Raw genomic sequence first — 26,268 nt, forward strand, 5'->3', positions numbered from 1 at the left:
TGCTAATGACTATTATGACTAGAAAGACTCCATGGTAAAGTCTAACAAGTGAATGAGTAGGGGTACATAGGTAGATGATATCTGTTTACTAAAGTATTGGACAGCCTAGGGAAGTCCAGTAAGTCTGGGCGCGCAAACAAGTTGCATACATATATACAACATGTATGTACATGTATACATGTTTTGGGGAAAAGATTTCCTTGTGTCTGAAAATTACAATGTTCGTTTGTTCGCTTTTCCCTCTTTTTTAAAAAGAGATATTGCATCAAGTTCCAATATTACTGACACTTATCATTATGAAAGCAGTTATGAAAAATGCGTATAGAAGCTGTACAAGTCCATGTTGTTAGGGCTGAAGATGGGTCATCTGCCATGTCACAAAATGCGCGACTGGTCGCTTCCCGCAGCCGGAATAAACTTCTCTTTGGTCCTCGGAGATTCAGGCCAGCACCCATTGCGACAACTTGATACCCTCTACATTGCTATCCCTACAAGCGTTCGCTTCTGACTCTTTAGTCCTATTCTAATTGCTCAAGCTCTTGAAATTTGAGCAAGGCCATCTTTATCTGCCCCCAGCCGCAACAAACACCACTGCCGTACGGGGCGACGCCCAGACCAGACCTTTTTCACAATGGCGGAGCCACCTGCAAAACGTGCTCGCCGAGTCGACAGTGCAACCATGTGGGATTCCAACGATAAACGGCCTCATGCACCAGAGCAAGAGTCAGACCGCGACCGCAGACGTTCACCAGCTCCACGCGATGATCGGCGCGATGGCCGGTATCGCTCTCGCTCACGAGAACGCAAGGATGGACGGCGAGAAAGGAGCTGGTCTCGAGATCGCCGCGACAGGGACCGACGAGACGGAGACAGAGATGCGCGTGGGGTTCAAGACCGAAAGAGGAGCACCAGTCGGGAGCGCAACCAGGATAGACGAGGTTGGTGGAAATATATAACATACTAAAGTACTTGGCCATGCTAACATATGAGTCTCAGGCAATGCACCCAAAAACGTCAAGTTCCGCGAACGTTCCCGCTCCCGGTCTCCGCATCGCAATGGCACAAAGGCTCGGTCACCCCCTCGAGGCCCAAAGAGTGACCGCTATGACGACCGCAAAGATCCTCGATCGCGAGATGCTGGGCGGAAGGCAACTGGCGCACAACCAGGACCAGATCGCCACGAGGATGAGATGGATGTGGACTTCAACGAAGATGCGGACGAGGACGAAATGGAAGCGCAAATGCGAAAGGCCATGGGTTTCAGCAGGTTCCGGAGTACAAAAAACACCAAGATTCCCGGAAACGACATCTATGGCGTGCGGAAGGAGAAGAAGATCGAGTACCGACAGTACATGAACCGCCAGGGCGGTTTCAACCGTCCTCTCAGTCCCTCGCGATGAATGCTTACATCCTGGCTATCTACGGTCTCATACTTTTCTTTGTATTCAAAAACACTGGACATTTTTCTGCCTTTTTCGACACGATATGCATTTGCGGAGTATTGTTTTGTTGGCTTGGTGTTTTACCTTCCCATTCAATGGCCCAAGCCTTTGTGGATTTACTACCATTGCATTAGTTCAAATATTAGTGAACTAAAAATTTTCGGAACGATTCATAGTCGAACGCGTAGAAAAACCGGTCAAGGTGGACTTGATTGTGGGTACGACGTATGACTGGACGTATTAGTTCAAACTCCAGTGACGTAGGCATCTCAGTATATGTATAAGCACACCTGCGGTCAACGGTTCAAACTTGTCAGTTACAACTCCCTACACACTGGCTTCGTTACGATCATTAGCGCCCAAGTTAACGCCAAAATTCAAGATGTCGGTGACAGGAGATCGGCGTGAGATTGTCATTGTTGGTAAGAACATATTCTTTGCGACTTTCATACCCCGCGCGCCATATTTGCAACTCGCTCACCATTATACTCACAGGTGGTGGCATCATTGGATGCTGCTCTGCATACTATCTTACCAGACACCCATCGTACGACCCTGCCCGCCACAAGATTACACTCATTGAGGCCTCTGAAATCGCCGGCGGGGCATCGGGAAAAGCTGGGGGTATGCTGGCGCAATGGGCTTTCCCCAGCAATCTGGTCGGTCTCAGCTACAAGCTGCATGCTGAACTTGCAAAGGAGCACGATGGTATCAACCGATGGGGATACAGAGAGGTCAATTGTGGTCAACTCGTCGTGAGAGGTCGTGCTCTCGCTGAGAATACTGCAGGGAAATCCGGGGGTGGAGATACGGAATCTCTCCAGAAACGCAGCGCAGCGGCTTTGTCTAAGCTGAGGTCTGCTAAAATTCCCAAGGACTTGGATTGGATTGAGCCAGACCTTCTGCGCGCCTATGAAAGTATGAGTGGACCGGGCGAAACCGCGCAAGTGCACCCATACCTCTTCACTACGTCCATTGCAAAGCTCGCCCAGGAAAAGGGCGCAAACATCATTCTCGGACAGGTTACAGATATCGCTCGGTCCAAGAGCTCCGTCGAATCAGTGACATACATCGATAATACATCCGGTGAAACACAAACCATCGCCGCTACCGACGTGCTCGTTGCTGCTGGTCCCTGGACTAAGACTATCCTCCCGGAGGTCCCGATCTCAGCCATGCGGGCCCACAGCGTGGTGATCCAGCCAAAGAGACCAGTCAGTGCATACTGCCTGTTTACAAACATAGAAATCCCGGCCGACTTCAACCCCGAGAAGAAGTCGCGCCCAACTGTGGCTGCGCCAGAGATCTACGCGCGTCCAGATGACACTGTCTATGCATGTGGCGATGGAGATAGAACAGTTCCGCTACCAAAACTTTCTGCAGATGTCGAGGTTGACCAGACTCGCTGCCAGGAAATCATACACCATGTGGGTAGTATTTCTGACGAGCTGCGGGACGGGGAGGTTCGCACTCGGCAGGCTTGTTACCTTCCAAACTGTGATTCTGGAGCTGGGCCATTAGTTGGCCTGACTGATGTGAAGGGACTGTATATCGCAGCCGGCCACACATGCTGGGGTATCCAGAATGCGCCAGGTACAGGGAAGCTCATGAGTGAGTTTGTATTCGATGGCAAGGCGAAGAGCGCGAAAATTGGATCGTTGGATCCACGCGAGTTCATGTGAATACGTACTTGATACCACAGTGTCTATAACAAGAAATATAGCACACCTCCCTTCTATAGATGACGAGGCATAGTACATACAAACCTTCCTGTGGACAAGGTGAGCACTAAAGCGGAAAAGGAAAGGCGGGTGACGTTCGGGGACATTGTCTGGTACGCATATTAAACTAGCCATAATTAGGTAGGCGGTGAGTCGAGGTACATACACCTATAGCTTAATGCCGCGGAGAGGACAGCAGTCACTCGACTGAGGCTACATAATGCGTCACCTCAGGATTTCAGTATTATTGACGTCGCTGCTTTGTGCAACTGGAATTCTTGCAAGCGAAGACTCCAATGATGTGTCCGTCTTAGCCAGAGAGGCCGGACGCGCTAGCAACGACTCACTGCTATGGGGTCCCTACAAGTCGAATCTCTATTTTGGGGTGCGTCCTCGCATTCCCAAGAGTCTCACGGCTGGATTGATCTGGGGGAAGGTTGACGATTATGCCGGCGCTCAACAAAGTATGTGATTATTGGTAGCCTGGTTGCATTGATGAACTATGAAGCTAACATCCACCGAAGACTTCAGACACACCTGCGAACAAAATGAAGGAATGGCTGGCTATGGCTGGGATGAGTACGATATCCGGAAGGGAGGACGCGAAACCATTCATGACGCTGGGAACAGCTTGGACCTGACAATCGATTTCATCAAAGTTCCCGGTGGCCAGCACGGAGGTAGCTGGGGATTCCGAGTCCAAGGCACGCCTAGAGAGGGCGCTGATCCCGACCAGCCCATTACGATGATATTTTATTCTACCCTCGAGGGCTTAGGCCACTTGGGAGCCGATTCTTCGTCTGCTGAATCCACTGGCGTGGAAGGCAATGTCAAGCTCGAAGGATACTCCACAGAACTTGGTGATTTCGCCATCGATGTCACCGCTGGACCGGAAACCAACTCGCACCCCCGATATGATCATCCTAGCTCCACAGACAAGCCATTAGACCGCAGCATTGTAGCTAGCGTGGCCTTCCCAGAGGAGCAACTTTGGCAAGCGAAGGGAATTTTCTTCACTCAATTGAAGGCGGAGGTTGATGAAGCCCTCGAGGAGTATGGAAAAGAGAACATTCCGCCCCCGGCCCAGCTGTTTACTATCAAGCACAAACCTGGCCAAGGCAATGCTCATCTTGTTCAGAAGGTCTTCAGCGGTGCATTTGAGTTCGATGTCCTGTTCTCCTCCGGCTCCGCCCCCGAACCGTTAACCTCGGAAACCCTCACTAAGGAAATTGATGATGCTTCGGCTTCGTTCTCTGAAACTTTTGAGCAGCTTCTCCCGCCACAGGCGCCATTTGACTCGCCGAAATACTCGAGCTTCTCCAAGGCAATGTTGTCTAACCTCATTGGCGGCATTGGGTTCTTCCACGGCGATGATCTCGTGGATCGATCTGCAAACCCTGCGTATGAAGAGGAGAATGAAGGCTTCTGGGAGGAGACCGCCGAGGCCAGGGCTGCCGCACAGCCTTCTATCGAAGGCCCGAAGGAGCTTTTCACTTGTGTTCCCTCCCGGCCATTCTTCCCTAGAGGATTCCTTTGGGATGAAGGTTTCCATTTGATGCCTGTGATCGAATATGACACCGATCTTGCGTACGTTTACTCCTGCTTTCGTGTTATCTACTAGTTCTGGATGATATACTGACTTTTATAGGCTCGAGATTATCAAGAGCTGGTTCCACTTGATGGACGAGGATGGGTGGATTGCCCGTGAACAAATTCTCGGTCAAGAGGCACGCAGCAAGGTTCCGCCAGAGTTTACGGTCCAATATCCCCATTACGCAAACCCGCCTACTCTGTTCATGGCCTTGGAAGCATTCATGGACAAGGTCAAGGCCAACAGCAACAAGAGCACCGAGTCCGGGTCCCTGGACAACCAAGATGCGACCGCGAGCCTGCGCTCTGCCACTGTCCGACACCCGGAGCTGTCTGAAGCATACCTTCGCTCATTCTACCCGCTCCTGAAGAAGCACTACAACTGGTACAGAAACACTCAGCGCGGTGACATCAAGTCTTACGACCGTGAAGCGTTCTCGACCAAGGAAGGTTACCGCTGGCGTGGACGTTCCGTGCAGCACATCCTCACCTCTGGCATTGACGACTACCCTAGGGCTCAGCCGCCGCACCCTGGTGAGCTCCATGTCGATCTGATCAGTTGGATGGGAATGATGACTCGCACTATGCGTCGCATTGCTGAGAACCTCGGCGAGGAAGAAGATGCAGAGCAATTCGCTTACTACGAGACCGCTATCACCCGTAACATTGATGACTTGCATTGGAACGAGAAGGAGCAAACCTTCTGCGATGCCACTATCGATGAATATGAAGAGAGTGTCCACGTCTGCCACAAGGGTTACATCTCCATCTTCCCCTTCCTGACTGGTATGCTGGGTCCTGACAGCCCACGCCTCAAGGCTGTGTTGGGCTTGATCCACGATCCGCAGGAGCTGTGGAGTGACTATGGTATCCGCAGCTTGAGCAAGAAGGATAAGTTCTATGACACCGATGAGAACTATTGGAGAAGCCCTATCTGGATTAACATCAACTACTTGGTGTTGAAGAATCTCTATGTAAGTGCTTTCCCATCTTTTGATTTATTTGCCCGCGGAATCTGACAAAACCCCCACAGGACACTGCAATGGTTTCCGGTCCCCACCAGGAACAGGCGCGCGAGATGTACTCCGATTTGCGGAAGAATTTGGTAGAGAATGTCTTCCGCGAGTGGAAGAGAACTGGATTCGCTTGGGAACAGTACAACCCTGACTCGGGCAATGGCCAGCGGACACAGCACTTTACCGGCTGGACCAGTATGGTGGTGAACATGATGTCCATGCCTGAACTGGCCGGTCCCGGAAAGACCACTCATGACGAGTTGTAAGCTATTGAACCTCGATGTGAAAAAGTTCGTCACGTAGATTAGATAGTGGTTATTCTGATAATAGTACGCAATCATTCATCCGAGATTTGAATCGATTCCTCCAACGCCAAGCTAATAGATTAATTCATATCCCTGGTTCGTAGCTCAGTAGCGGCGATCATAGTCATCTCGGTCTCGTCTGCGTTCGGGGTGTCGCCGACGCTCAGCCGGAGAGTAGCTGCGCTCCATCCGTCGTCGTTTCTGGTGCTCCTCATCTTTACGACTGGGTCGACTCCTAGAGCGAGAATCTGAACGCCGTCTGTGGTGATCTCGACCGCGAGATCGTGAGCGGGATCTGTGACGATGGCTGCGATGATGGCGGTCTCGATCATCATGATGTCTACGTTGCCTCCGGTCCTTGTCACGTGCAGGATCGTCGCCCCGATCATGTCGCCTTTCGCGTCGCGGGCTTCGGGTTCGCTCGCGTCTGTGGCGGTGAATCGAGCGGTGGTGGTCTCTTTCCCTTGCTGTAGCATCTGGCATCTCTTCTTCTTTTGTCACAGTTTCGGGATTACCGGATCCTCCTAAAGGAACCATGTTGGCGTTCTCTGATGCTTTGGGGGGCACCGGAAGGCCCAGAGCGATAGCCATTGCTTCCTCCTCTGCCTCCTTGACACGTTGAAGTTCCTCTCGCTCTTTGCGGGTTCGTTCTTCCTCGTCTGCGTCTCCCTTCGCATACCAATTGAGGTCTCGATTTTGCTGCCATCTCCCAACTGGGGCCATCACCGAGTGCCCTAAGTAGTTCTCGCGGTGGACGGAAGTCTGGACGTCGGACCATTTGAACTCATTGCGGCCGCCGCTGGAACAAAATTAGCGACCTCGCAACATATCGGGGAGGTAACTAGTTAACCAACTTACCGGCTGCCTTCCTTTCGTACACCAGCAACCAAATCCATCATGCAAGAGAACGGTATTGAAGAAACCTATGTTGTTCCTAGGTAGGAAGGGGACAGCCTAAGCCCTCGAAGCTCTTGAGTCTGTACGTGCTCAAGTGAGGTCCGTGCGAAGGCGGTCAGTGATTCCATCATCAGATCATTGCACCTCCCCGCAGACATGGAGGTGTTTTCGACCAGCTTGATCATGATCTGTTTACCAATTACTTACCTTTCTGTCTATTCTGCCTCACAATTTCCACTCTTGGCAATGACAAAACAAGCTTCTTCTTTTATCATTCACGACTTTCTCTGCTCAGACCCAAGAAAGTATTGTTCTCTGCGCTCCGCTATTGGACACAAGCTCCCTTAGCCTATGGCAATGTCTTTTTCTCCCATTGAGGAGACTGTCACTATAGACGCCGAAACGGAAACTCAACGATATCGGCCTCAGGTACAAATATTGAATGTCGAAACAGAAGGAGAACGGGTATGGTTGTCTTCAAATTACCTCACGTGAGAACTATGGACTGACTTGTGCTAGTATCCTAGGTGGGTATTTACACTTGTATTGCCTGGATTCATCGTGGCTGATTACTTTTAAGCTATAGTGATGTTTCTAGGCCAACTGTATCTGCTTGGAGGTGTAACTTGGTGAGTACCTGTTGTCTAGTCGCTATTTCGATTGTATAATTTCTTCTCAGATCTGACCTTGACTTTGAAAGGCGGCCCTCTCGCAACGTCGAAATTTGCTTTTTACGGCTCACGTTGAAAACATTTACGTATGGATTCCCCGTGGACCTCACCAGCTCCTGGGCTCCCGACCTGAGATGATCATTCGCCCTGTGATGAAGCAACCGAATGCGCCTGGATACATCGAGCCTTCTAGGCCCCATACAATCAATCATATTCTTGTGGATGATTTGGGAGTCGATGAGGTTTTGCTGTTAGCGACAGATTCTGGCAACGTCACTGGCTACAATGTTGAGGCTATTTTCTCAGCAATCAATAGGAGCGCCCAAGATGGAGGCGCTCGGCCATTTGATGCACACGAAGTGAAACCTTTTTTTGCTGAGCATGTTCATTTAAGTGCCTGGGGCTTGGCCACCCACAAATTTGCTCGGTTGATTGCTGTGAGTGCGAACACGGGCGTCATCACAGTCTTTGCCTTCGCATTGGTGGATCCTGCGTCTGAGCATGACGTTAGCAGTCCCAGTTCCTCTGAGACCTCAAACATGGGAGGCTCTGATGTGTTGGAAAACACATGGGTATCAATCGACAGTGCACTGTCCATGGAGGAGCTGAAAAAGGACATACCCAATCATCGAACGCGCAATCTTCGGCTCAGCTATAAGGGTCATTTTGACAACATTCCATGCGTGTCGTTTGCCAACTTTGAATTGGACCCCAACGCTCTGTGGATGGTCAGCACCGATATCCTCAACCGAGTCTTCGTATGGAGAGTCTGGGACAGTTTAACTGCGGTCAAATCGACTAGTTACGATTGTGCAAGGGGTGGTCGAGAGCAAAGGGGCTGGTTTGTCTTGCCTCTACATCCACGCAGGGTTCAGCAGCACCACTTCAAGTCTGATGCCTGTGGATGCCAACCAAGACCAAAGATGATGCATGGTCGGATGGTCTTTGATGTGACGGAAGCGGCTGATCATGTCGAGGCTAGATCCGACCTCGTTTCTCAGCAAGTCTCTGCTGTGGAATATGTAGCAACTTCGAGCTTTACTCTACCAGACAGTATTTTCCCCCTTGACGGTTCTGTTCATACTGGATCCCAACCGCAACCATCGAGCTCAGAGCATGGTCATACGACTTCGGAAGCCTCCGAAACTGCTTCTCACCTCACCGCCAGTAACCCCATTCATATCGGCACTGAAGTATCCTACTATGAGATCGCTCCATCCCGTCAATCGCTTCGCGTGAGACGTGGCATTACTAATTTGATTGAAGAAGAGAATGAGCAATGGGGCTTGGACCGTGCTGTCGACGCGGAGCGCTTAGGAAACTTTGCTCGTTTCAGAGACTTTATTCCTTTAAGAGACTTTGTTCTGCATCGTACGTGAGCGATGTGCTTCGGTGTATTGGACTAAAATGCTAACTGTTGCTCAGCGCGCAATCCTCGGTTTTTCCCTATTCTCCACTTTTCTGGAAACAACATCACTTTGGATCCTTATCCATTGGACGATGAAATACGGACGCTCTCTCGGTCCCCACTTGAATCGCTGTTAGAAAATTCTATGTTCACTTCCTGTGATCGCTTAAACTTGGTCCAGTACCTCCCTGAACTTGGGATTGTGGTTGCCGCCTCTCAGGCCGGTGGAGTTGCCATCATCACTCTTACATGGCAGGAGGAAATTGGCCACACCTTTCGCGTAGACTGGCTTCTCCCTTTCCCCACCCAGGAGAGGGACGACGAATGTCCGACGCCACCTCTTATGGGTATTGCTGCAAGCCCAATGCCTGGATTTGAGATGCCGCCGGATGTCCCTTGCATTCCTCGGGATGTCAATCCTAAAGATCGGTTGCGGTTCAACCACCGTCTGCTCAACCCAGACGGAGATGAGCCTTCTACCGCAACCCCGCCCGAATGCGGGGCTTCCAGTCCCTCCGATCCAGATGTTAGCCCTGGGTCTGATTACCCGAACCTCACCATCCCTGAAACCCACGCCTATGCCTCGGGCATCTACCAACCTCATGAGACTTGGCATGGCTACCACCCTTCTCGGCGTTACAGGCTGCTTTTGCTGTTCTGTGATCTCACGGTCATGAGTTATGAGTTCTGGCATGACTGGAGAGGTTGATCACAACCACCAAATCAGGTTATGGTCCTTGAGTCATGGCCCGGGGGTGCAACAGGCTTATTCAACCAAGCCAACAGATCTACCCGTGTTAGTATCTAATTGTACAAGTGCATGTGAAATCAACTTAGTTGACCAATCCAAAGTATCTACACGAATATTCCATACTAAATTCAATAGACAGCATTCGAGGAATAGCTTGAAGACATATGCATGGATGTCATCGTCCAAGGTGATTCATTCGCACAGCAGTGACTTGAGGCTCTAAACGTAGTGAGGCTGATTGGCCCCCCCCCCCCCCCCCCCCACAAAATAAGCTTAAATGCGATGTTTAGTCACCTGAAACAAAGTTTCTCCCGCGATTTAAGGTCCGCCCTTATATCAACTTTCGACAATAATATCTCCCTGTAATCTAGCCATCAGGTGCATGCAATGCAGCCTTCGGTCTTACTGATTTCTATATCTCTTTAGTTTCACATTATATCCCTCTACCTTTCACATGTGACTCACGTCCCGACTTGCACCCCTTGGGCTTCTTTCTTTCTTTCTGTGGGTTAAGCTAGGGATGAGGATACTTTTAGTGGAGAGAGCCCCATTCGGTGTTCAGACGTGATTTTCCTTAGATCATTCTTAATATTCCAATCGTTTTGTCCTCTTTACCCTCTTTTCTCTTCTTTCCCACTTCATGTGCCTCTTGGTTCTTCTAGTCTGGTAATATAATAATCAATTTTACACAGCTTCTTATATTTTTGCTTATTCCTGATAATAACCTATTGCTTGTTGGGTACCAAAGAAATTGATGAGACGCATTCTGTACCCGTTCCGAAGGCGCAAATAGCGGGGTCCTAATGTAGTTAAGCCCTTTTCAACTTGAGTCAGGTGAGAAAACTCTACAATTAAATGTCTCGGTCTCTCCACAGTGCAACTCCTACCGGAAACAGAAGGTCCAATTTTAAACAAGCATCACAGTCTACAGAGATGCACATCCAACTCCCAGCCCAGGCCAGGGCTCTCTCGATCCCCGAGATCGTAATATCAATCCTCCACCCAATGGACATGCAAACCCTAATGGCCACCCAACGTGTCTGTCACGCCTGGGCAGACCAAATCCGCAGATCACGCTCTCTGCAAAAAGCCCTATTCTTCATCCCAGCCAGCGAGAAAAGCGGGGCAGGCACACGAGTCTACAACCCCATGCTAGCACGAGCATTCCCCTCTGCATTTCCATCAGAAGACCTCCGAGGTTCCAGCAATGCAAGTGACAGAATAGAGGACGTCAGCCTCAGCGATTTCGATCTCACGAAAAGCCCAGCTAAGAGAGAGATGTATCTCCGGCCCGAAGCGAGCTGGCGGCGCATGCTGACGCAACAACCGCCGGTCTTCACGGTGGGGCTGTTCAGCATGGGTGCAGGGCCAATGGGTCTTTCTTGGCACCAAGAGAGGGCAACACGGCAAGATGAAGGACTGCGTATGGGGGATTTATTTGAGTGGCTTGTTCATTTGGGACGTCATAAGTGGAATTCCGCGACGATTGCGATTTGTCTGGGCGGAGCTGAGCCTGTTAATATGCCGCTTGAGATTGAACGTCCCTGTACATCGGTCTTTACGGATGGAATTAATGGGGATTGGAGGGGTATGGCTGCGGGCTTTGATCTTGTGCTTATGACGAGCTCTGCGTTTACGTGTGTTGATCCAGACGGGCCGGGTGATCCTGATTGGGTGAAGAGTAGCGATGAGATTGCTTGGGAGGAGATTTGTGAGACTTATTCCGAGTTGGGATTGACTGTGGGGGGGTTGAAGATGGAGACTTATAATGAGGGAGGTGCGTGGTGGAATTAGAGCATGCATTATTGGCATGGGGACTGGAGTTTTGCATGAAGGCTGTTTTTATATAGTCAATACTGAGATAGAGATGTCCAAGTGATTCACTACTAAAGGATACCTGCCAATGGAGTGCAACTGTGCTGCCAATATCCACACGTAAATACATATAGTGATGAAATAACGCAAATTATGCAAGTGATATATGTGTAATTGAATACCTCAGCTTCCGTGTACAAGGGATATACCCGTAGAGATAATTGTAAGGCCTAATCTCTTGATGGGTACGGCATTAAGGCTTACTCTCAAGGATATCTATTATATAAATTATATATATAAACATAAACAAAGAGGCAGTTCTACCCCTGCTCCAAAGCTCGGCTTTGTGTGAAGCGGAAGATGACTTCATTTCCTGCCTGTCACGGAACCCTTGACCGATGAAGACCTGTACGGTCTCCTGTATGTTATTCAGGGCTCCTTTTCCATATTTGCCATTCAATACTATATATACTTGCTTTCAGATTCGCTGATATATTTTACCTAACATTCCTTCTTATTTCGCTAGCTCCACTATCTCAAAATGGCAGGTGTCTCACTAAAAACACATCTATATTGTTAACAATTCCATAACAGGTCATTAAACTGAACGATGAATGCATCGCAAGATATCAGGAGCTCAATTTCAACAAGAAGTTCTCATACATCATGTACACTCTGAGTGAGGACAATTCCGAGATTGTCGTGGACAAAACCTCAGAGAACCGGAACTACGAGGACTTTGTCCACGATTTACCTTCGACGGAATGCCGATGGGTGGTTTACGACTTCCAAGATAGGAGAGCAGGTGCTGATAGGAACAAAATCGTATTTATCTCTTGGTAGGTTCTCTTGTTCCCGTCAACCTTTCAGTACAAAGATTCCGGGGATTAATTGATTATACCGTGCGCAGGTCGCCAGATGCAGGGAATATGAACAAGAAGATGCTTTATTCTTCGTCGAAAGAAGCCCTCAGAAGAAATTTCACCAGTGTTTCAGTTGACATAAACGCAGCGGACCTGGGAGACGTCTCCCGAGAGACCGGTATGTTGCTAATACAGTTCTAGTTTCATACGTGGCTAACACCATTATGAAGTCTCAGCCCGGTGCGGATTTTAGTGGGATAAGATAGATAGCCTTAGCCGCTTTAACTTCCTTCTCTTCTCGCGCACAATCCATGTTCGTTTGCCTAGTGATGTACAGTCTGGATGTGGCCTCCGTGTTTAGGCTCATTGTTCTCGCCATTCTTGGTCTCTTTAGGGTTTCTTCAGGTTCTTTTAGAGGTAATGCGGGGCCGGAGGCGCTATCTTCCCCGGGTACGACCGTAACTCTCCTCCGGTGGGTTAGTCCATCCTTCCCAAGCTCGAGGCTATTGGGTACTGCTCCGGCGGAGGGGTACTATCAAGCATGTTTTTACTTCATGCACACCCAAGAAATGCAAACGGCATGAGATCGGATATATGCCGCCCAGAATAATGTGATTGCCGGTGAAGTGCCCCGGGAGAAGGGTAATGTCCCACTCAAACCTTCCCCAACCAGCTCTTTGACACACAATAGCCATATTATCCATTTTAGACATGATATAGTGGGCATGCCTTCAGAGATGCGACCCAGATCCCATAAGTAAAACACAGGAGGCTTGGCCTTCCCCGTCTTACGCTGAATGATGAACACGCTTCGGTATTGGTAAAGAAACGGACGTGCCTCCGAACTTTCTTTTCAACTGTGGTGACTAGCTGCCTCCAGCGGACTCTGTCACAGATTAGACAAGGAGTAGTATCCGAGGTCTCTACTAGAGGTTTTCCACGAGTGTATTGCCCGCGCTAGTCACGCACGATCACAAACTAACGCCTAGGGAGTCCAGAAAGGTTGCATCCAGCTTTATCCCGATAGTGTTCTTAAACCCCGCACCACACACTTGGCCATCTTCGTTCTAGCCTAAATTCAGTGGGTAAATGGAGGTTAAATTCATCGGCCCGCTAGTTAAGCTCGTTCTGGGTATGGAAATATGTAGCGTTAGTCAGTGTGGCTCCTTATACGCTCCGAATAGTGCGTCTGTAAGGTTGAGCCGTAGATCATAGGCCTTTCCCCAACAACCCTGGTCTCCGATGCGGGAACTTGTGGAGGGAAATAATTAAAAGGACTGTAGTGTAGCCCTGAATGAAACCTTCTGCAACCATCCGGTACTCCTTGGGACCATAGACCCGAATCCAAAATCCAAGCTCATTGCCATAATGAAACTCCCTACTTTTGCCTTCCTCGCTGGCCTTGTGGCTGTAACAGATGCACAACAGGTCAAAGTCAGTGAGTAACCACCTCTAGGCAGGATCCCACGTTCGAGGCAGTAGGTTGACCCGGGATGTAAATTGAAATAGTGCTTCTCGGTGACTCCATTACTGAGATCACCTGCTGGAGAACCCTAGTGTGGGACCAAATCACATCAGCCGGTTTAGCGGACAGTGTCGACCTCGTCGGCTCCATGGACACCCTCCAATCTAAGTGCTCGAGGCCGCAAGGTTTCGATCCAAATCATGAGGGACACTCGGGCTGGCAGGCGTACGATATTGCCAGGAACAATATCGCGGGCTGGGTTCAGAACGCCAAGCCCGATATCGTTCAATTCATGCTCGGCACCAACGATGTCAACCTCGGCAAGCGGGACGTCGGGAGCATCATCGGGTCGTACACAATGATGCTCGATGCCATGCGTGCGGCGAACCCCAGGGTCAAGGTAATTGTAAGTTATGCCTCGCTTATCATATGATCCTTCTTCATCTTCCTGATCGAACGCTGACGCACATCTTCCTAGGTCGATAAGGTGCTCCCGACAAGCTGGAACGACCCGACTATTGAGGCCCTCAACAACGCCATTCCAGGCTGGGTGCAGCAGCAAACAACAGCGGAGTCCCCCGTTGTCATTGCTGACTGCTCAAGAGCTGCCGGGTTCACCAACGCTATGCTGGATGATGGTGTCCATCCTAATAGCCAAGGTGATGAGTTCATCGCAGGGCATATCGGTCCCAAGCTGATAGAGCTCATCAACGACGTTCGAGGTGGCACCAAATAACCGCGACGGCAAACTTGAGAACAGTTAAGATGTCTTGGAGGCGGACCGCAGCCTTTCTAGTAGACATGGAATAAGACCCTAACAAGTCCCGGGAGAGGCGAGATCCGCGAGTGATACAATCATGGTCGGAATGTCGGGAACTGGGTTTCAGGAAGGAAGCGGGGAGGACTCCGTTTTGTAGGGCACACTTGCGCGCGCAAGTGTGTGCAGGGAGGGCAAGACCCGAGGCCGCTTGTGTGAGAAATATGCGTTGGTCTCTAACCTTGGAAGGCTAGAATCTTTCTGTTATCACGGGGAATAAGTCATAGAAAATACTATTTTATAGTCATGCGCGATGCAAAGTTGTATACATCTGATCAAGTTAAGTGACCATAGAGGACATTAAATCCCCCTGGTCTTGTTTTACAGCCAAACAGTCAATCACGACTGAGCAACGCATATATCAAAAACGCAGAATATCAAATAGGTTAGGCGCTAACGACACATGTTACATGTGTGGGGAAGTATGTACGTATATGAACATTGCCTGCGCTTGGCTGGTAATAAAGACCTAGGAGATGAAAATCAGAAGCAAATTGAAATGAAAGCCAAAAAGAAAAAGGATGAACAAATGCAAGAGCGAAATGAAACGGAGTGTGACAGAAGACAAAGGGGGAATTGATGAAAGAGACAAATCAGAAAAATAAGGGGAAATGCGACAAAAAAAAAAAAAAAAAAAAAAAAAACATGAATTCGTTGTATGCATCAATGTCATTAAGACGCTTTTTGAACGGGAACGAAGGACCAAATTCATGGCACGTTGAATGTCGAGTCGTGCATATCAAACCTTGATTCAGAAGTCATCGTCCATCTCATCACTATCCCATTCATCTTCACGGTCGTTTTGTACTAGATGCAAAAATCGCTGGAGACCAGGGTGTGCCTGTGCTCTACCTGGTCGGATTGCAATAGCCTCCCACCGAATGGGACCATCTTCATCTGCCAACGGCTCTGCAGGAACCTCTGCCCACCGTGCAGGACGTCTGGGATCACCTGCCTGTGGAGGAAGACGTTGAGGAGGAGCATCCGCCCATCGGACAGGATGTCTGGCTTGGCGTCTCACATTCCGATCTCGTACCTCGGCCATGGCGCGAGCTTGGGCTTGACGTTCAGCCGCAGCAGCACGGGCAGCTGCGTGGTGACGCTGGCCAGGCCTGCCGGCACCGCGGTTGACTTGGGGAGGGACTGGGGCGGGAGGAGGAGGGTGTCGGTGGAGATCGTCTTCATCGTTATCAAATTCAAATGCAGGGTGGTCATCATCGCTTTCGTCGGTTGCTTCGTGAATCGCTACCGCATGTGGATCATCGTCAAAGTCTAGGAGTGCGTCTGGGATGCGATGGAGTGCTTCGGCTCCGTCGGGGTTGATACCATCACCACCTTCCAAATCCCATAGACGATTGAAGCATTGGCCTTTCTCGTCATTGAAATGTCTGTATGGGTTATCTGCAGACAGCCAGGCCGAGCAAAGGTAGCAGAAGTGTGTGTCGCACTGGAAACATCGCATATGATTGCATCCCATTTGCTTTTGGCAAGGCACATTGCAAGTCGGGCAAGGGGTAGTGTACAAACGCAGGTACTCTTCGGTTGCCTTTTCTTCTTCCGTGGGCTCGCCGTCGCGGCGTGGGTAGCAGCGTACCAACTCGCCATGCCAGCCCTTCTTGCAGACGCAGCAAAAGGCGTAGTTGCAGTCTTCGCAAACAGACACACGCTCCGCCATAGGAGGAAGCTCTCCATCTTTGACTTCGCTGCAGGGCTCTGATCCATCTTCTTCGTCGGAACTATTCAAATCATCTGACATGGGATCTTCGGGCTTTGGGTGTCGCTTGGATCGTGCAGCTCCCTGGCACCATTGGCGGGGACAGTAGACTGTTGTTTTATCGGCTTCGATCTTTTTCTTCCTCTTAAGGAATGCATATCGTTGAACCGTTTCAGTTGCCAGAGGAATCTGAAGTAGCTCGCTTGGTCCGAGGGTACGATCACGCTTCTTGGGAGGGGTCTGGCCGTCGCCTGGTACAGCTGCAGGTCTTTTGTTGTACTCGCAATCCGGCGCCATGCATTTCACGCTGTCAACATCACCTTCGGTGATGCAGGAGTTGTAGAAATCCTGCAAGCATTGAATGCAGAATACGTGGGAGCAGCGAAGTAATCGATAGCAAACGGTGCCTTTCTTCGGTTCAAGGCACACGCCACACTCAAAAGTCCCCTGCTCAAACTTCTCCCGCTCGGCTTTTTTGTTGTAGTCCAGTAGTCCGATCTTCAGGTCGCGCGGTAAACATACTTCCCCAGATGGATCTTGGATATTGAAGATTGTTTCTGAGAGCTGCTGGAGGTGGTCGATGTAGGTGAAGACAACCAGATCCTTTCCACATTCTTCCCAGAGTCGGTGGCAATCGCTAGACAATCGATCGATCACTGGAGGAGGTAGCCATGAGGGGATCGTTCTTAGGTGAATGATAGGCGACTTTTCGGTTGGGTATCCCTCTGGTAATTCAACCTCGAGGTTAAGCGGAGGCAAATGCGAGAGGAGATGAACGTCTCTAACGGGCGGCTGGTCCAGTTCTCCCTTGGAGTCGTCTAATGAGGTCGGAGGGGTGATGGCGGCTGCAGTATCAAGCGGTTGCTGAAAACATATTGAGGTTGGGGTGGAAGGAGCGACTGGAAGATCGAGGGCAGCTTTGAACGGCGAGGAAGGATCGATTTGGATTTCTGGAAAGATGGCGGCAATCGAGGAAAGCTCGACCGAGCGATCATCCTCCGGAAAGTCGAGTTCGGTCATATCGGGATGAAACCGAGTATGATCACTTGTGAAGATTTCTCTGGTGGGGGGTTGGTTGTATATTTATTTGCCTCCGATGTGATGCTAGTGAATCGCAACTTGGAGACAACGGTGTCTCCTGCAAGAAATTCTAGAAGCACTGACTCATGACTGTCGTAAAAAAAAAAGAAACGGTTGGAAGGTAATGATAACCGATCCCAAGTGAACTGTCACTAAGGACGATCGGGCAGAAAAGGGGGGTTTCTATCCTGCAGGAAAATCACTTCGAATCAGCGTTGCGACTGAGACCCTAAGAAAATTTCAGACCAACCAAAGATGAAGATGTCCGAAGTATTCCTTCTATGGGCCAATGTTCGGCAGAAAGTCGGGAGGGGTCTAAAAGATGATGCAATAGAGAGTCTGGGGTTTGAAGAGAGAACAACGGCGTCATTGTTTGAAAGTGAAGTAATAGATGAAGACGATAGAGGAAAGGAAGAAACCAGAAAGAGCCAAATAATATTCTCCAGAGGTCCAAAAAAGAAATGGCAAATCCCCTCGGATGCCTAAAAATGGAGGAGAGAAATAATTCGAACATGGCCCCCCCGCTGCCCAATGTCCTTATCGGGGACTGATAAGGGGAAATGTCTTGGCATCTCTTGGCATTGATCCTGATATCCCTGAAAAGGGAAATCTCCAAATTTAGCGATTTAGGGGATTTAGGGGATTTTGGTCTTTTGGTCTTTTGAACTTTTGAACTTCCCTTATTCCCTCATTTTTCACCCACCATGGGAGACACTCCGCTGGCGTCGTTGTCTCTGACTCATGTCCACTATGTCAGTTACATCATTATATCACCCGTTTAACTTTGCCACTGACTAGTCTCCAGAACCCTGAGGATCAACTGTCCTTTGCCTCAGCATGGCTCGCCCTGGTGCCACAGGCACTATGTGTCTCCTATGCAACCCTGATCTGGTCAACAAGGGAGGTGGAAGTCATCTTGATGTTTGCAGGACAGATGGGCTGTGAAGCCTTGAACTTTGTCCTCAAACGTTTCATCAAGGAAGAGCGACCGAAGGGTGAGTTGTCAATGTTGATGGTCTCGTGGGTACCTTCCTAAACTAACACGTGTAAACAGAAATGTTCGGCAAGGGGTATGGGATGCCTTCTTCACACGCCCAATTCATGACCTTCTTCTCTGTCTACCTCACCTTCTTCCTTCTTTTCCGTCACAGCCAAGCTTCCGCTAGCTCTTACCCCAATGTCGCCGTCCTCCTACGAGTCCTGGTCATGCTGGCCCTTTGCATTGGAGCTGGTGCTGTCGCTGCCAGCCGGGTCTACCTCAACTACCACACCCCGAGACAAGTCCTTGCCGGCTGTGCCGCTGGATTCGTGTGTGCTTGTGGCTGGTTCATGGTCACCAGCCTGCTCCGAAGTTCTGGTTTGATTGAATGGGCCACGGAGACCACTATTTCCCGGTTGGTCAGAATCCGCGATCTCGTTGTAAGTGAAGACCTGGCTGAGGCTGGCTGGCAACGTTGGGAGTCTCAGAGATTGAAGCGTCGCGGCCTTAGTGAGAAGAAGTCGGAGTAAGGGATTCCCCCTTTTAGCGTATACCCACCATAGTACGGAGTAGCGAGCGAACACCTGCATGTTGATTTAATTGAAATCAATTTTTTTTCTACCTCTTTCTACTCTTTCTACTCATTCATCTCAAAATAACACGCATACCACAATGGCTTTGTAGTCTGGTCACGTGTCAGCTGGTCTCCCGCATCAACACTGCAGCAACCACCCCTCGTGCACTGCGAATACTTCCAATATGCGTAGTGGTTCATTTGCATGAGTTTGATTTAATTTTGTGATCCTTTCTTTTCACCCTTTTTGCCTAATGGATGGAGCGTTGATACCTTGGTGATCCACCGAACAACTTTCTGCCAGGAACACGACAACACAACAAGCCCACAATGATGGACACAGCTTCAGATCCACCCGAAGCCACTATGCAGGAACATCATATTGTCAAGGCAGATGAGGTCGACCAAACTGGGACCGATATCTCGCCAGTCTCAGACGACCAACTCCTGGAAGAGGTGGCTGAGGGGCTCCGCCAGGAACAGGCCTCGCAGGCCGCACCCGCTCCTGAGATGGCGCCCTCAGCGCCCGACAAATCCATGAAACGACCCGAACTTCGCCGGGAAAGCTCTGCTCCACCTCCTCCGATGCAGCCTCCCCCTCCAGCCCCTGCCCAGGAGAATGCGGACCGGGGTGCGAGCTCCCTGAGCTTATCGGAGTTGCGGAAGCTTGTGGGTGAAATGCCCAAAATCGAGCAACCAGCCTATGCTTTTGAATATGCCGATGCCCAATCTTTTCCTGACGAGCTCGACGAGTGGTTCCAGTATAACGCCTTTGACCGCGTCATGCTGATGGGCATGAAAGCAACCTTTAACAAGAAATGGCCTACCTTCTCCCAGCAGCGCCAGCGAGACACGCCCGGGCTGTCTTGGCTCGACGCATCCAAGGATTTACGTCGTTCATTTATTGCTCAGGCGCTTGAGGATCTGCAGCTTGCTGAAGTCCCCGCGCGATTGGAAGCCCTTGAATCAATTTGCTATCTCGTCACTGGTGCCTGGGGACTTAGTGGTGGAAGAGTGGCGCCCGACTATTCTTCAGATGGAAATTCCGACTCGGCAGCCGAAACCCCAATGCTCAAGTCAATGCAGATTCAGTGCATCGAGCAGAATGTTTCCCTTCTCCAGGAATGCTCGGGCGTTACCGCCTTGATACAGTACATGTGCCGCCTTTTTGATAAGACCCGCTCAGCACTTGGATCGGACTCCAGTGACGTTGATTACGAGCGGATTAGCCCTGGTGATATTGCGCCGCCGGAGCGCGAGGCAAACTTGGTCCTTACAAGCTTATACTTCGCCGTGGAAGTGGGTCGCAGACAACAGGCGCGCGACCCTCAGTGCAGCTCAATCCGTGATGCACTGGACAGCTCGAATCCCAGTCTGTTGGTCTCCATTGTTGAAATCATCGCTCGACTACGCTGGGACGAATCTGCCAATATCCCGCTGACCAGGATCCTTCTGTTGTTATGGAAGTCGCTGCTTCTCGTCTTTGGCGGGACCGATGATTTAAAGCGCGCAAAGGAGGTACTAGAACCTGCTGTTTCTGTGGATGATCCCAAACGCAGGACACCATTTCTACACGCCTCCCCTCTGGACTACCATCTCTTCCGCCAGGAAATCACTTCGAAGTACCCTGCTTACAACCCTCCGCCACTCGTCGTTCCACTGGAAATGGAAAACAATTCCATTTTACCCCCTCTTCCACACAATGCAGCCAAGATGAGCTCGTCCAGTGGTATTTTTTCTGGTGTCGCCCCCTCGGTCTCCGGTGGAAATGGCTCTATCCTTCAACAGGCCGTTCATATTGCAACCCCGGCGCCATCCCCACCTCCATCCCCCGCCGGCCCAGGAGGGAAAGCTGGGAAGAAACAGAACTACCAGACCAATCAGAACTTCCCCTTCATGTACCCTCCCCTAGATGATTCCAGCAACCGCATCGGCGGAAAGGGCACAACGCAACGCCAGGATGCCTTGGTTGGAAAGAAATGGGAGGGCAGTGATGTCCCTGCGTCAATTATTGAAGCCGGAAAGCTTTTTTCGACCCATGTGAAAATGACCCGTGCGATGCGACAACTTTGGCAGGAGCGCGAGCACTTTATGCAGTACGACCGTGGCTGGAACTCCGAGGACGCTGCTCACTTCCCTGACAACATCTCGGATGATCTCCCAGACGATTTTGAACATCTAGATTTATCGGGCGACGAGGAGAAGGCCGAGCCTAAACCCAAACCAGTAGAGAAGGAGACTGATGATTCTGATATCCAGCGCCGCTTGGATGCGGTTGACTCGTTTTATGTGAGTGCACGCTTTCAAGACCCAATTCGGACCTTCACTTACTGTTTACCAGACCCATACTCTATCTCACCTACAGTCCATCACTATCGTATTCTTAAAAATCATCCTGACAAATGTCAGCGCAGTGGTCAGCCAGGCTACTAGCCAGACGACGCAGGGCATGAGGTGAGCTCAGACACTTCAAATAAAACAATGCCGTTCTAACCCAGGTTTCTGTAACAGTCATTCCATGAACGGCTCCTCTCACAATCTCCTTTCCGATGCGTCCATCGATGAGCTGGACAACATTCGACTGCGCGAGATCACCGGGAAAGCCGTGTCTGGAACTCTGTTGCTTCTTCTTAAGTGGTTCAAGCGATCTCGTGAGTCTACACTTTTAATTCTTTTCCCGAATGACGTGTCGCTAACCCATCAAGATATCTTGAAATTTGAATACATGACGCAGCTATTACTTGACTCCAACTACATCCCCTTGATTCTCAAAATGTTCGCACATCAAGACGTTGACCAAACGGTGGCACATAAAAATGACCGCGAAGACTTATCGTATGTTAATCGACTTTATACGCTAGGCTAGGTCACCCGCTAACACAAAAACCAGCTTCTTCCACTTCTGTCAAAGCAACACGGACTTCCCCCTGGAAACCGAAGAAAACTCCTGCGGCGACACCGAAAGCGAAGACGAAGCCATGCCACCCCCAATCGCCCGCCACCGCCCGGATCCAACAGCAAACGGCAGTATGCCAGGTCTCTCGGAAGAGGAATCCCTAACCGACATTATCAACGGACCGGCACGCCCCGAAGTCGACGAACTAGGCTATCCGACCGCACCGCTCCCCAAAGAACCAATCAAAGTATTCTCCTTCCGCAACTTCTTCTCCGCCATCAACTACCTACATGTCATGCAAAAGATTACACGCGACAAGGCCCACCGCTGCCTCCTACTAGTGCAGTACAAATCAAGTAACATCCTCCGCAAGGGTCTCAAGATCCCAGACCCACACCTCCGCTTCTACACCCTCAAACTCTTCAAATCCCAGGTCCCCTACTGCGGCCGCAAATGGCGCCAGAGTAACATGCGCGTCATCACCGCTATCTACCTGTACTGCCGTCCCGAGCTGCGCGACGACTGGCTCGCTGGCTCTGACGTCGATGCTGAGGTTGAAGAGGCTTTGCCGTTGGAACAGGCGCTTCGTGGTCTTACGCACTGGTGGCATCTGCGTCAGTACAAGGATGTCATGGGTGGTGATGAGGGTGCTTCTATGATGGAGGAAGAGCGTGATTTCTTTGTTCGAGAACTCGAGTCTATGGGCTGGGGTGCTGATGAGATGCTTGGAGGGACTTGCGAGGAGGAGGTTAGTGTTCCTGCGATGCAGGGCAGTGAATGGGAGGGTGTGCCTCCGCCTGCAGAGGGGTGGTAGTGAGGTCCCTGTCTTGTGAGGCAATGTGATCAATGAAAGTGCTTTCTATACCCGCTGTGGTTTTTTGATTCAATGTTCGGTTATGTTTATGTTTAGCTATTAGTTTGAGTCCTCTTTCTCTTTCCATAGTTATCTTGGAAATATCAATTTTCACTGGTCTTATGGTCACCAATCGAACACTAGCTCATAGATTGAACTTGCATATTTTCGCCGCTTGTCCTGGTATATAAGAACAAACTCAAGAGTTAGCCTTTACAAACTGCCGGCTAGTATATGAAATATTGATGCGTAAGCGGTAGCGATGTAGCCGCCTCTGCTCTACAGTGTGCACCATCGGCCATAACCGTCTGTAATTGAAAAATCAGTGTCGTATTCCTGTGTTTGAAAGACTTCAGACTCACAAAGGCTTCGGGATCAACCTCCATCTTCGGCGTGGCATTGTTGAATTTCATGTCAAGCTTGGTGACCGTGCGAGTATTCCTCACAATTTCGATCTGCTTTTTCAGTCCGTAGGAGTTGACGGAACCGCTCTCCACGCCGGCCTTGGAAACGAACATCACACTACTTGACGGTAGAAGGGGCTAGATTATGGTCAGCTCAGAAGACCTCGTGGGTAAGGAAAGGACAAGACTCAGCTTACCGCAAACATCGGCCGCGCAATGATCGGCTGAACGGTTGAGATCCTGCGACGCAGTTAGTACCCACGAAGAAAGACCAGTGGAGAAAAGTGTAGATGCAAGTGGTTCTTACGATGCGTTTGGATCACCCTAGGACAATGATTAGCACTCAACTACATTCATTTAAGATAGGAGGACAAACCATTTGAGCCGAAGCAATAAAGCCCTTCTTGAGAACTTGGAATGGCTTGGTACCAAAGCTTGCAGGTTCCCAGATCACCAGATCGGCCAATTTGCCAACCTCAACGCTGCCCACTACATGGCTGATACCCTGCGCCAGGGCTGGATTGATGGTGTACTTGCTGACATACCGCTTCACTCGGTGGTTGTCGGCTCCAGTATCCTCATCCTCGGGCAGAGGGCCACGCTCTACCTTGTTTTTGTGAGCCAGATTCCAAGTGCGCACAACAACCTCTCCACATCGTCCCATTGCCTGGGAATCAGATGACATCATACTGATGGCGCCGGTATCGTGGAGGACATCTTCTGCAGCAATTGTTTCTGCCCGAATGCGGCTGTCCGCGAAGGAGATATCTTCGGGGATGTTCTTCGATAGATGGTGACAAGACATGACCATATCGAGGTGCTCGTCGACTGTGTTGCAGGTGTATGGCTTGGTTGGGTTAGTACTACTGGGAAGAACGTTGGCGTGCTGCACGAGAGAAATCATATCTGGTGCATGTCCGCCACCAGCTCCTTCGATATGGTATGCGTGTACTGTCCTTCCCTTGAATGCAGCTGCCGTTCGCTCAACGAAACCGGACTCGTTCAAAGAGTCGCTGTGGATTTGGCACTGGATGTCGTGTTCTTCGCAGACACTATAACCGCTATCAGTATCCGCAATGATCGAGCAAGTAAGATAGATCCCATTACCTCAGACAAGTGTCGATTGCCGAGGGAGTACAACCCCAGTCTTCATGGAGTTTGAGACCAGCGACTCCTGCATTACACTGATCACGGAGACCTGGCTTGCCAGTATCACTGCCTTTCCCAATGACACCAAAATTGACTGGCAGCTTGTCTAACGTCTGCATCATCTGTCGAATATAGGTCTTGCTCGGGGTGCAATTGGCGGCAACGGAGGCGGTGCTGGAACAGAAGGTCAGATCCAAACTCTGTAGTATCAACTCCGGTTGTCTTACCTCGGGCCAGTGCCTCCTCCAAACATGGTTGTGATACCCGACGAGATAGACTCCTCAATCTGCTGCGGGCAGATATAGTGAACATGGGTGTCGATGCCACCAGCAGTGATAATTTTCCCCTCTGCAGCAATGATATCCGTGTTGGATCCAATCACCAGAGCCGGGTTCACCTCATCCATCACATCAGGATTACCGGCTTTTCCGATCCCCACAATGACCCCGTCTTTCACTCCGATATCAGCTTTGAAGATTCCACTCCAGTCAATGACTAATGCATTGACCAAAACCAGGTCCGCACACTCGTCGTCTGCTCGTCCAGCAGCTTGTCCAATTCCGTCGCGCAAAGTCTTACCTCCTCCAAACGTGCATTCGTCTCCGTGTGCTGTGTAGTCCTTTTCAATCGTCACCCAGAGGTCTGTCGAGCCGAGACGGACCGAATCCCCGACAGTTGGACCGTATATCAAGGCATAAGAAAGTCGATCCATCTTGAAGGGCTCGATCTTTTGTATATCAATGAGCACCTCCTCGGGAGTGTGTCGGAAGCCTTCCTCCTTGATGCGTTGCAGTACTGCGTTGGTATGGGACAGGTCAATAGTTCCAGTCGCAATACTGCTTCCGCCCTTGATAGTTTTGAGACCACTGATCTGCGTCAAATTCACAGTCTTGGTGACGCCAGGCTCGAAGCGAGTCGACGTCCCGGCGGGGATGTCAAGGTGATAGCCATAAGCCTTGATGCGGTCGAAATCCAGCTCCGGGTTCGATTCAATGAAGTGAAAGTGAGAGCCGACCTGTAAACAAAATCTTATCAATACATCTCGTTGATATGCATGTAGAGCAATGGATGAATACCTGGATTGGCCGGTCACCCTTGTTCGTGACTCTCAGTTGAGTACGCTTTCTGCCGGGATTGAGCTCGATCTTTCCGTCGCCGGGCGAGATGGCTCCAGGCATCTTCAAAGGCTCGTACTCGGATTCCGGATATGATGGGAATAAGCTCTCCGACGGAATGGGCAGGAAACTACCATACATCGCCAGTTCAATGTTGCCGTCCTCGCTGCTAATGGGCTGATCGACAGTAACCAGATGCGTTCCTGTCGTAAAGGTCCCTTCAATCTGCAGCACTGTGAGAGTTGCTAACACGCCCGGAAGGACATGTCGGCGCCCAAGGATATGTTTCCCAATAGACATAAGTTCTGACGCAGTGTGCTTGCAATCTCGCATCATCTAGAGATAATTAGAGCTAGGCATTTATGCTGGCTCCGAGACTGATACATACCTCTTGCAGCACATTTGTGATCAATGCCTGCTCTGTTATTAGCTACCGATATCACTTTCCAGGGGTTGGAAGATATCAGGTACCGTAGCTTCCGAATAATTCAATTTCACCCCTCTCGCCAGTCGTCGTTGGGCCAAAAGCCCGGTCTGGGCAATGACCAATTTATCCAACTAGGTGGTTCACATTAGCTATCGGGATAGAAGATCAGGTATTCATCCGCACCTCACGGGCTATCAACTGCATCGCGGTTTGCAATTTGAAGTCAACTTCGTAAGACAATACAAGCTAGTGTTAACGGGTCTACTTCTGCTCGTTTATGCAAATCGGAATGCCGATCGGTCAAGAACTCGGCAAA

The 26,268-nt window shown here is 50.2% G+C and overlaps 12 protein-coding genes across 12 annotated transcripts; 9 read left to right on the forward strand and 3 right to left on the reverse strand.

Annotated features, from left to right (window-relative positions):
* Positions 1 to 631: 631 nt before the first annotated feature.
* On the forward strand, positions 632 to 1,400 carry N7525_009646 (SNUT3/LISCH7 family protein; the record flags this gene model as incomplete). Its single annotated transcript, XM_002563707.1, has 2 exons — positions 632 to 938; positions 997 to 1,400. 2 exons carry the CDS (start codon positions 632 to 634, stop codon positions 1,398 to 1,400), a joined length of 711 nt encoding a protein of 236 aa, XP_002563753.1.
* A 424-nt stretch (positions 1,401 to 1,824) lies between these two features.
* Positions 1,825 to 3,124, forward strand: N7525_009647 (NAD(P)/FAD-dependent oxidoreductase; the record flags this gene model as incomplete). The annotated part of the gene is made up of 2 exons (XM_002563708.1): positions 1,825 to 1,864; positions 1,938 to 3,124. 2 exons carry the CDS (start codon positions 1,825 to 1,827, stop codon positions 3,122 to 3,124), a joined length of 1,227 nt encoding a protein of 408 aa, XP_002563754.1.
* A 259-nt stretch (positions 3,125 to 3,383) lies between these two features.
* Positions 3,384 to 6,035, forward strand: cwh41 (mannosyl-oligosaccharide glucosidase; the record flags this gene model as incomplete). The annotated part of the gene is made up of 4 exons (XM_002563709.1): positions 3,384 to 3,627; positions 3,688 to 4,750; positions 4,812 to 5,727; positions 5,787 to 6,035. The coding sequence occupies 4 exons, from the start codon at positions 3,384 to 3,386 to the stop codon at positions 6,033 to 6,035; spliced, it is 2,472 nt and encodes an 823-aa protein (XP_002563755.1).
* Positions 6,036 to 6,154: 119 nt separating this feature from the next.
* On the reverse strand, positions 6,155 to 6,970 carry N7525_009649 (MMtag domain-containing protein; the record flags this gene model as incomplete). The annotated part of the gene is made up of 3 exons (XM_061214803.1): positions 6,155 to 6,531; positions 6,590 to 6,873; positions 6,933 to 6,970. The coding sequence occupies 3 exons, from the start codon at positions 6,968 to 6,970 to the stop codon at positions 6,155 to 6,157; spliced, it is 699 nt and encodes a 232-aa protein (XP_061069234.1).
* Positions 6,971 to 7,328: 358 nt separating this feature from the next.
* On the forward strand, positions 7,329 to 9,759 carry N7525_009650 (uncharacterized protein; the record flags this gene model as incomplete). Its single annotated transcript, XM_061214804.1, has 5 exons — positions 7,329 to 7,436; positions 7,491 to 7,498; positions 7,558 to 7,600; positions 7,672 to 9,013; positions 9,068 to 9,759. The coding sequence occupies 5 exons, from the start codon at positions 7,329 to 7,331 to the stop codon at positions 9,757 to 9,759; spliced, it is 2,193 nt and encodes a 730-aa protein (XP_061069235.1).
* A 975-nt stretch (positions 9,760 to 10,734) lies between these two features.
* On the forward strand, positions 10,735 to 11,595 carry N7525_009651 (uncharacterized protein; the record flags this gene model as incomplete). The annotated part of the gene is made up of 1 exon (XM_002563712.1): positions 10,735 to 11,595. The coding sequence occupies one exon, from the start codon at positions 10,735 to 10,737 to the stop codon at positions 11,593 to 11,595; it is 861 nt and encodes a 286-aa protein (XP_002563758.1).
* A 687-nt stretch (positions 11,596 to 12,282) lies between these two features.
* N7525_009652 (actin-binding ADF family protein) lies at positions 12,283 to 12,732 on the forward strand (the record flags this gene model as incomplete). The annotated part of the gene is made up of 3 exons (XM_061214805.1): positions 12,283 to 12,455; positions 12,527 to 12,657; positions 12,710 to 12,732. 3 exons carry the CDS (start codon positions 12,283 to 12,285, stop codon positions 12,730 to 12,732), a joined length of 327 nt encoding a protein of 108 aa, XP_061069236.1.
* A 1,115-nt stretch (positions 12,733 to 13,847) lies between these two features.
* N7525_009653 (SGNH/GDSL hydrolase family protein) lies at positions 13,848 to 14,680 on the forward strand (the record flags this gene model as incomplete). The annotated part of the gene is made up of 3 exons (XM_002563714.2): positions 13,848 to 13,917; positions 13,989 to 14,350; positions 14,423 to 14,680. The coding sequence occupies 3 exons, from the start codon at positions 13,848 to 13,850 to the stop codon at positions 14,678 to 14,680; spliced, it is 690 nt and encodes a 229-aa protein (XP_002563760.2).
* Positions 14,681 to 15,512: 832 nt separating this feature from the next.
* Positions 15,513 to 17,495, reverse strand: N7525_009654 (RBR-type E3 ubiquitin transferase; the record flags this gene model as incomplete). The annotated part of the gene is made up of 1 exon (XM_061214806.1): positions 15,513 to 17,495. The coding sequence occupies one exon, from the start codon at positions 17,493 to 17,495 to the stop codon at positions 15,513 to 15,515; it is 1,983 nt and encodes a 660-aa protein (XP_061069237.1).
* Positions 17,496 to 18,259: 764 nt separating this feature from the next.
* On the forward strand, positions 18,260 to 19,064 carry N7525_009655 (phosphatase PAP2 family protein; the record flags this gene model as incomplete). Its single annotated transcript, XM_002563716.1, has 3 exons — positions 18,260 to 18,307; positions 18,361 to 18,550; positions 18,610 to 19,064. The coding sequence occupies 3 exons, from the start codon at positions 18,260 to 18,262 to the stop codon at positions 19,062 to 19,064; spliced, it is 693 nt and encodes a 230-aa protein (XP_002563762.1).
* A 374-nt stretch (positions 19,065 to 19,438) lies between these two features.
* Positions 19,439 to 22,818, forward strand: N7525_009656 (FAR11/STRIP family protein; the record flags this gene model as incomplete). Its single annotated transcript, XM_061214807.1, has 5 exons — positions 19,439 to 21,397; positions 21,474 to 21,562; positions 21,620 to 21,759; positions 21,814 to 21,943; positions 21,999 to 22,818. The coding sequence occupies 5 exons, from the start codon at positions 19,439 to 19,441 to the stop codon at positions 22,816 to 22,818; spliced, it is 3,138 nt and encodes a 1,045-aa protein (XP_061069238.1).
* Positions 22,819 to 23,084: 266 nt separating this feature from the next.
* N7525_009657 (uncharacterized protein) lies at positions 23,085 to 26,156 on the reverse strand (the record flags this gene model as incomplete). The annotated part of the gene is made up of 11 exons (XM_061214808.1): positions 23,085 to 23,165; positions 23,220 to 23,399; positions 23,459 to 23,501; positions 23,569 to 23,585; positions 23,638 to 24,313; positions 24,369 to 24,584; positions 24,638 to 25,425; positions 25,487 to 25,861; positions 25,914 to 25,940; positions 25,997 to 26,083; positions 26,136 to 26,156. 11 exons carry the CDS (start codon positions 26,154 to 26,156, stop codon positions 23,085 to 23,087), a joined length of 2,511 nt encoding a protein of 836 aa, XP_061069239.1.
* Between the last annotated feature and the right edge of the window lie 112 nt (positions 26,157 to 26,268).

The sequence above is a fragment of the Penicillium rubens genome (assembly GCF_028828025.1).
Source record: "Penicillium rubens strain IBT 27055 chromosome Unknown utg000003l_segment0_segment0, whole genome shotgun sequence".
NCBI lineage: Eukaryota > Fungi > Ascomycota > Eurotiomycetes > Eurotiales > Aspergillaceae > Penicillium > Penicillium rubens.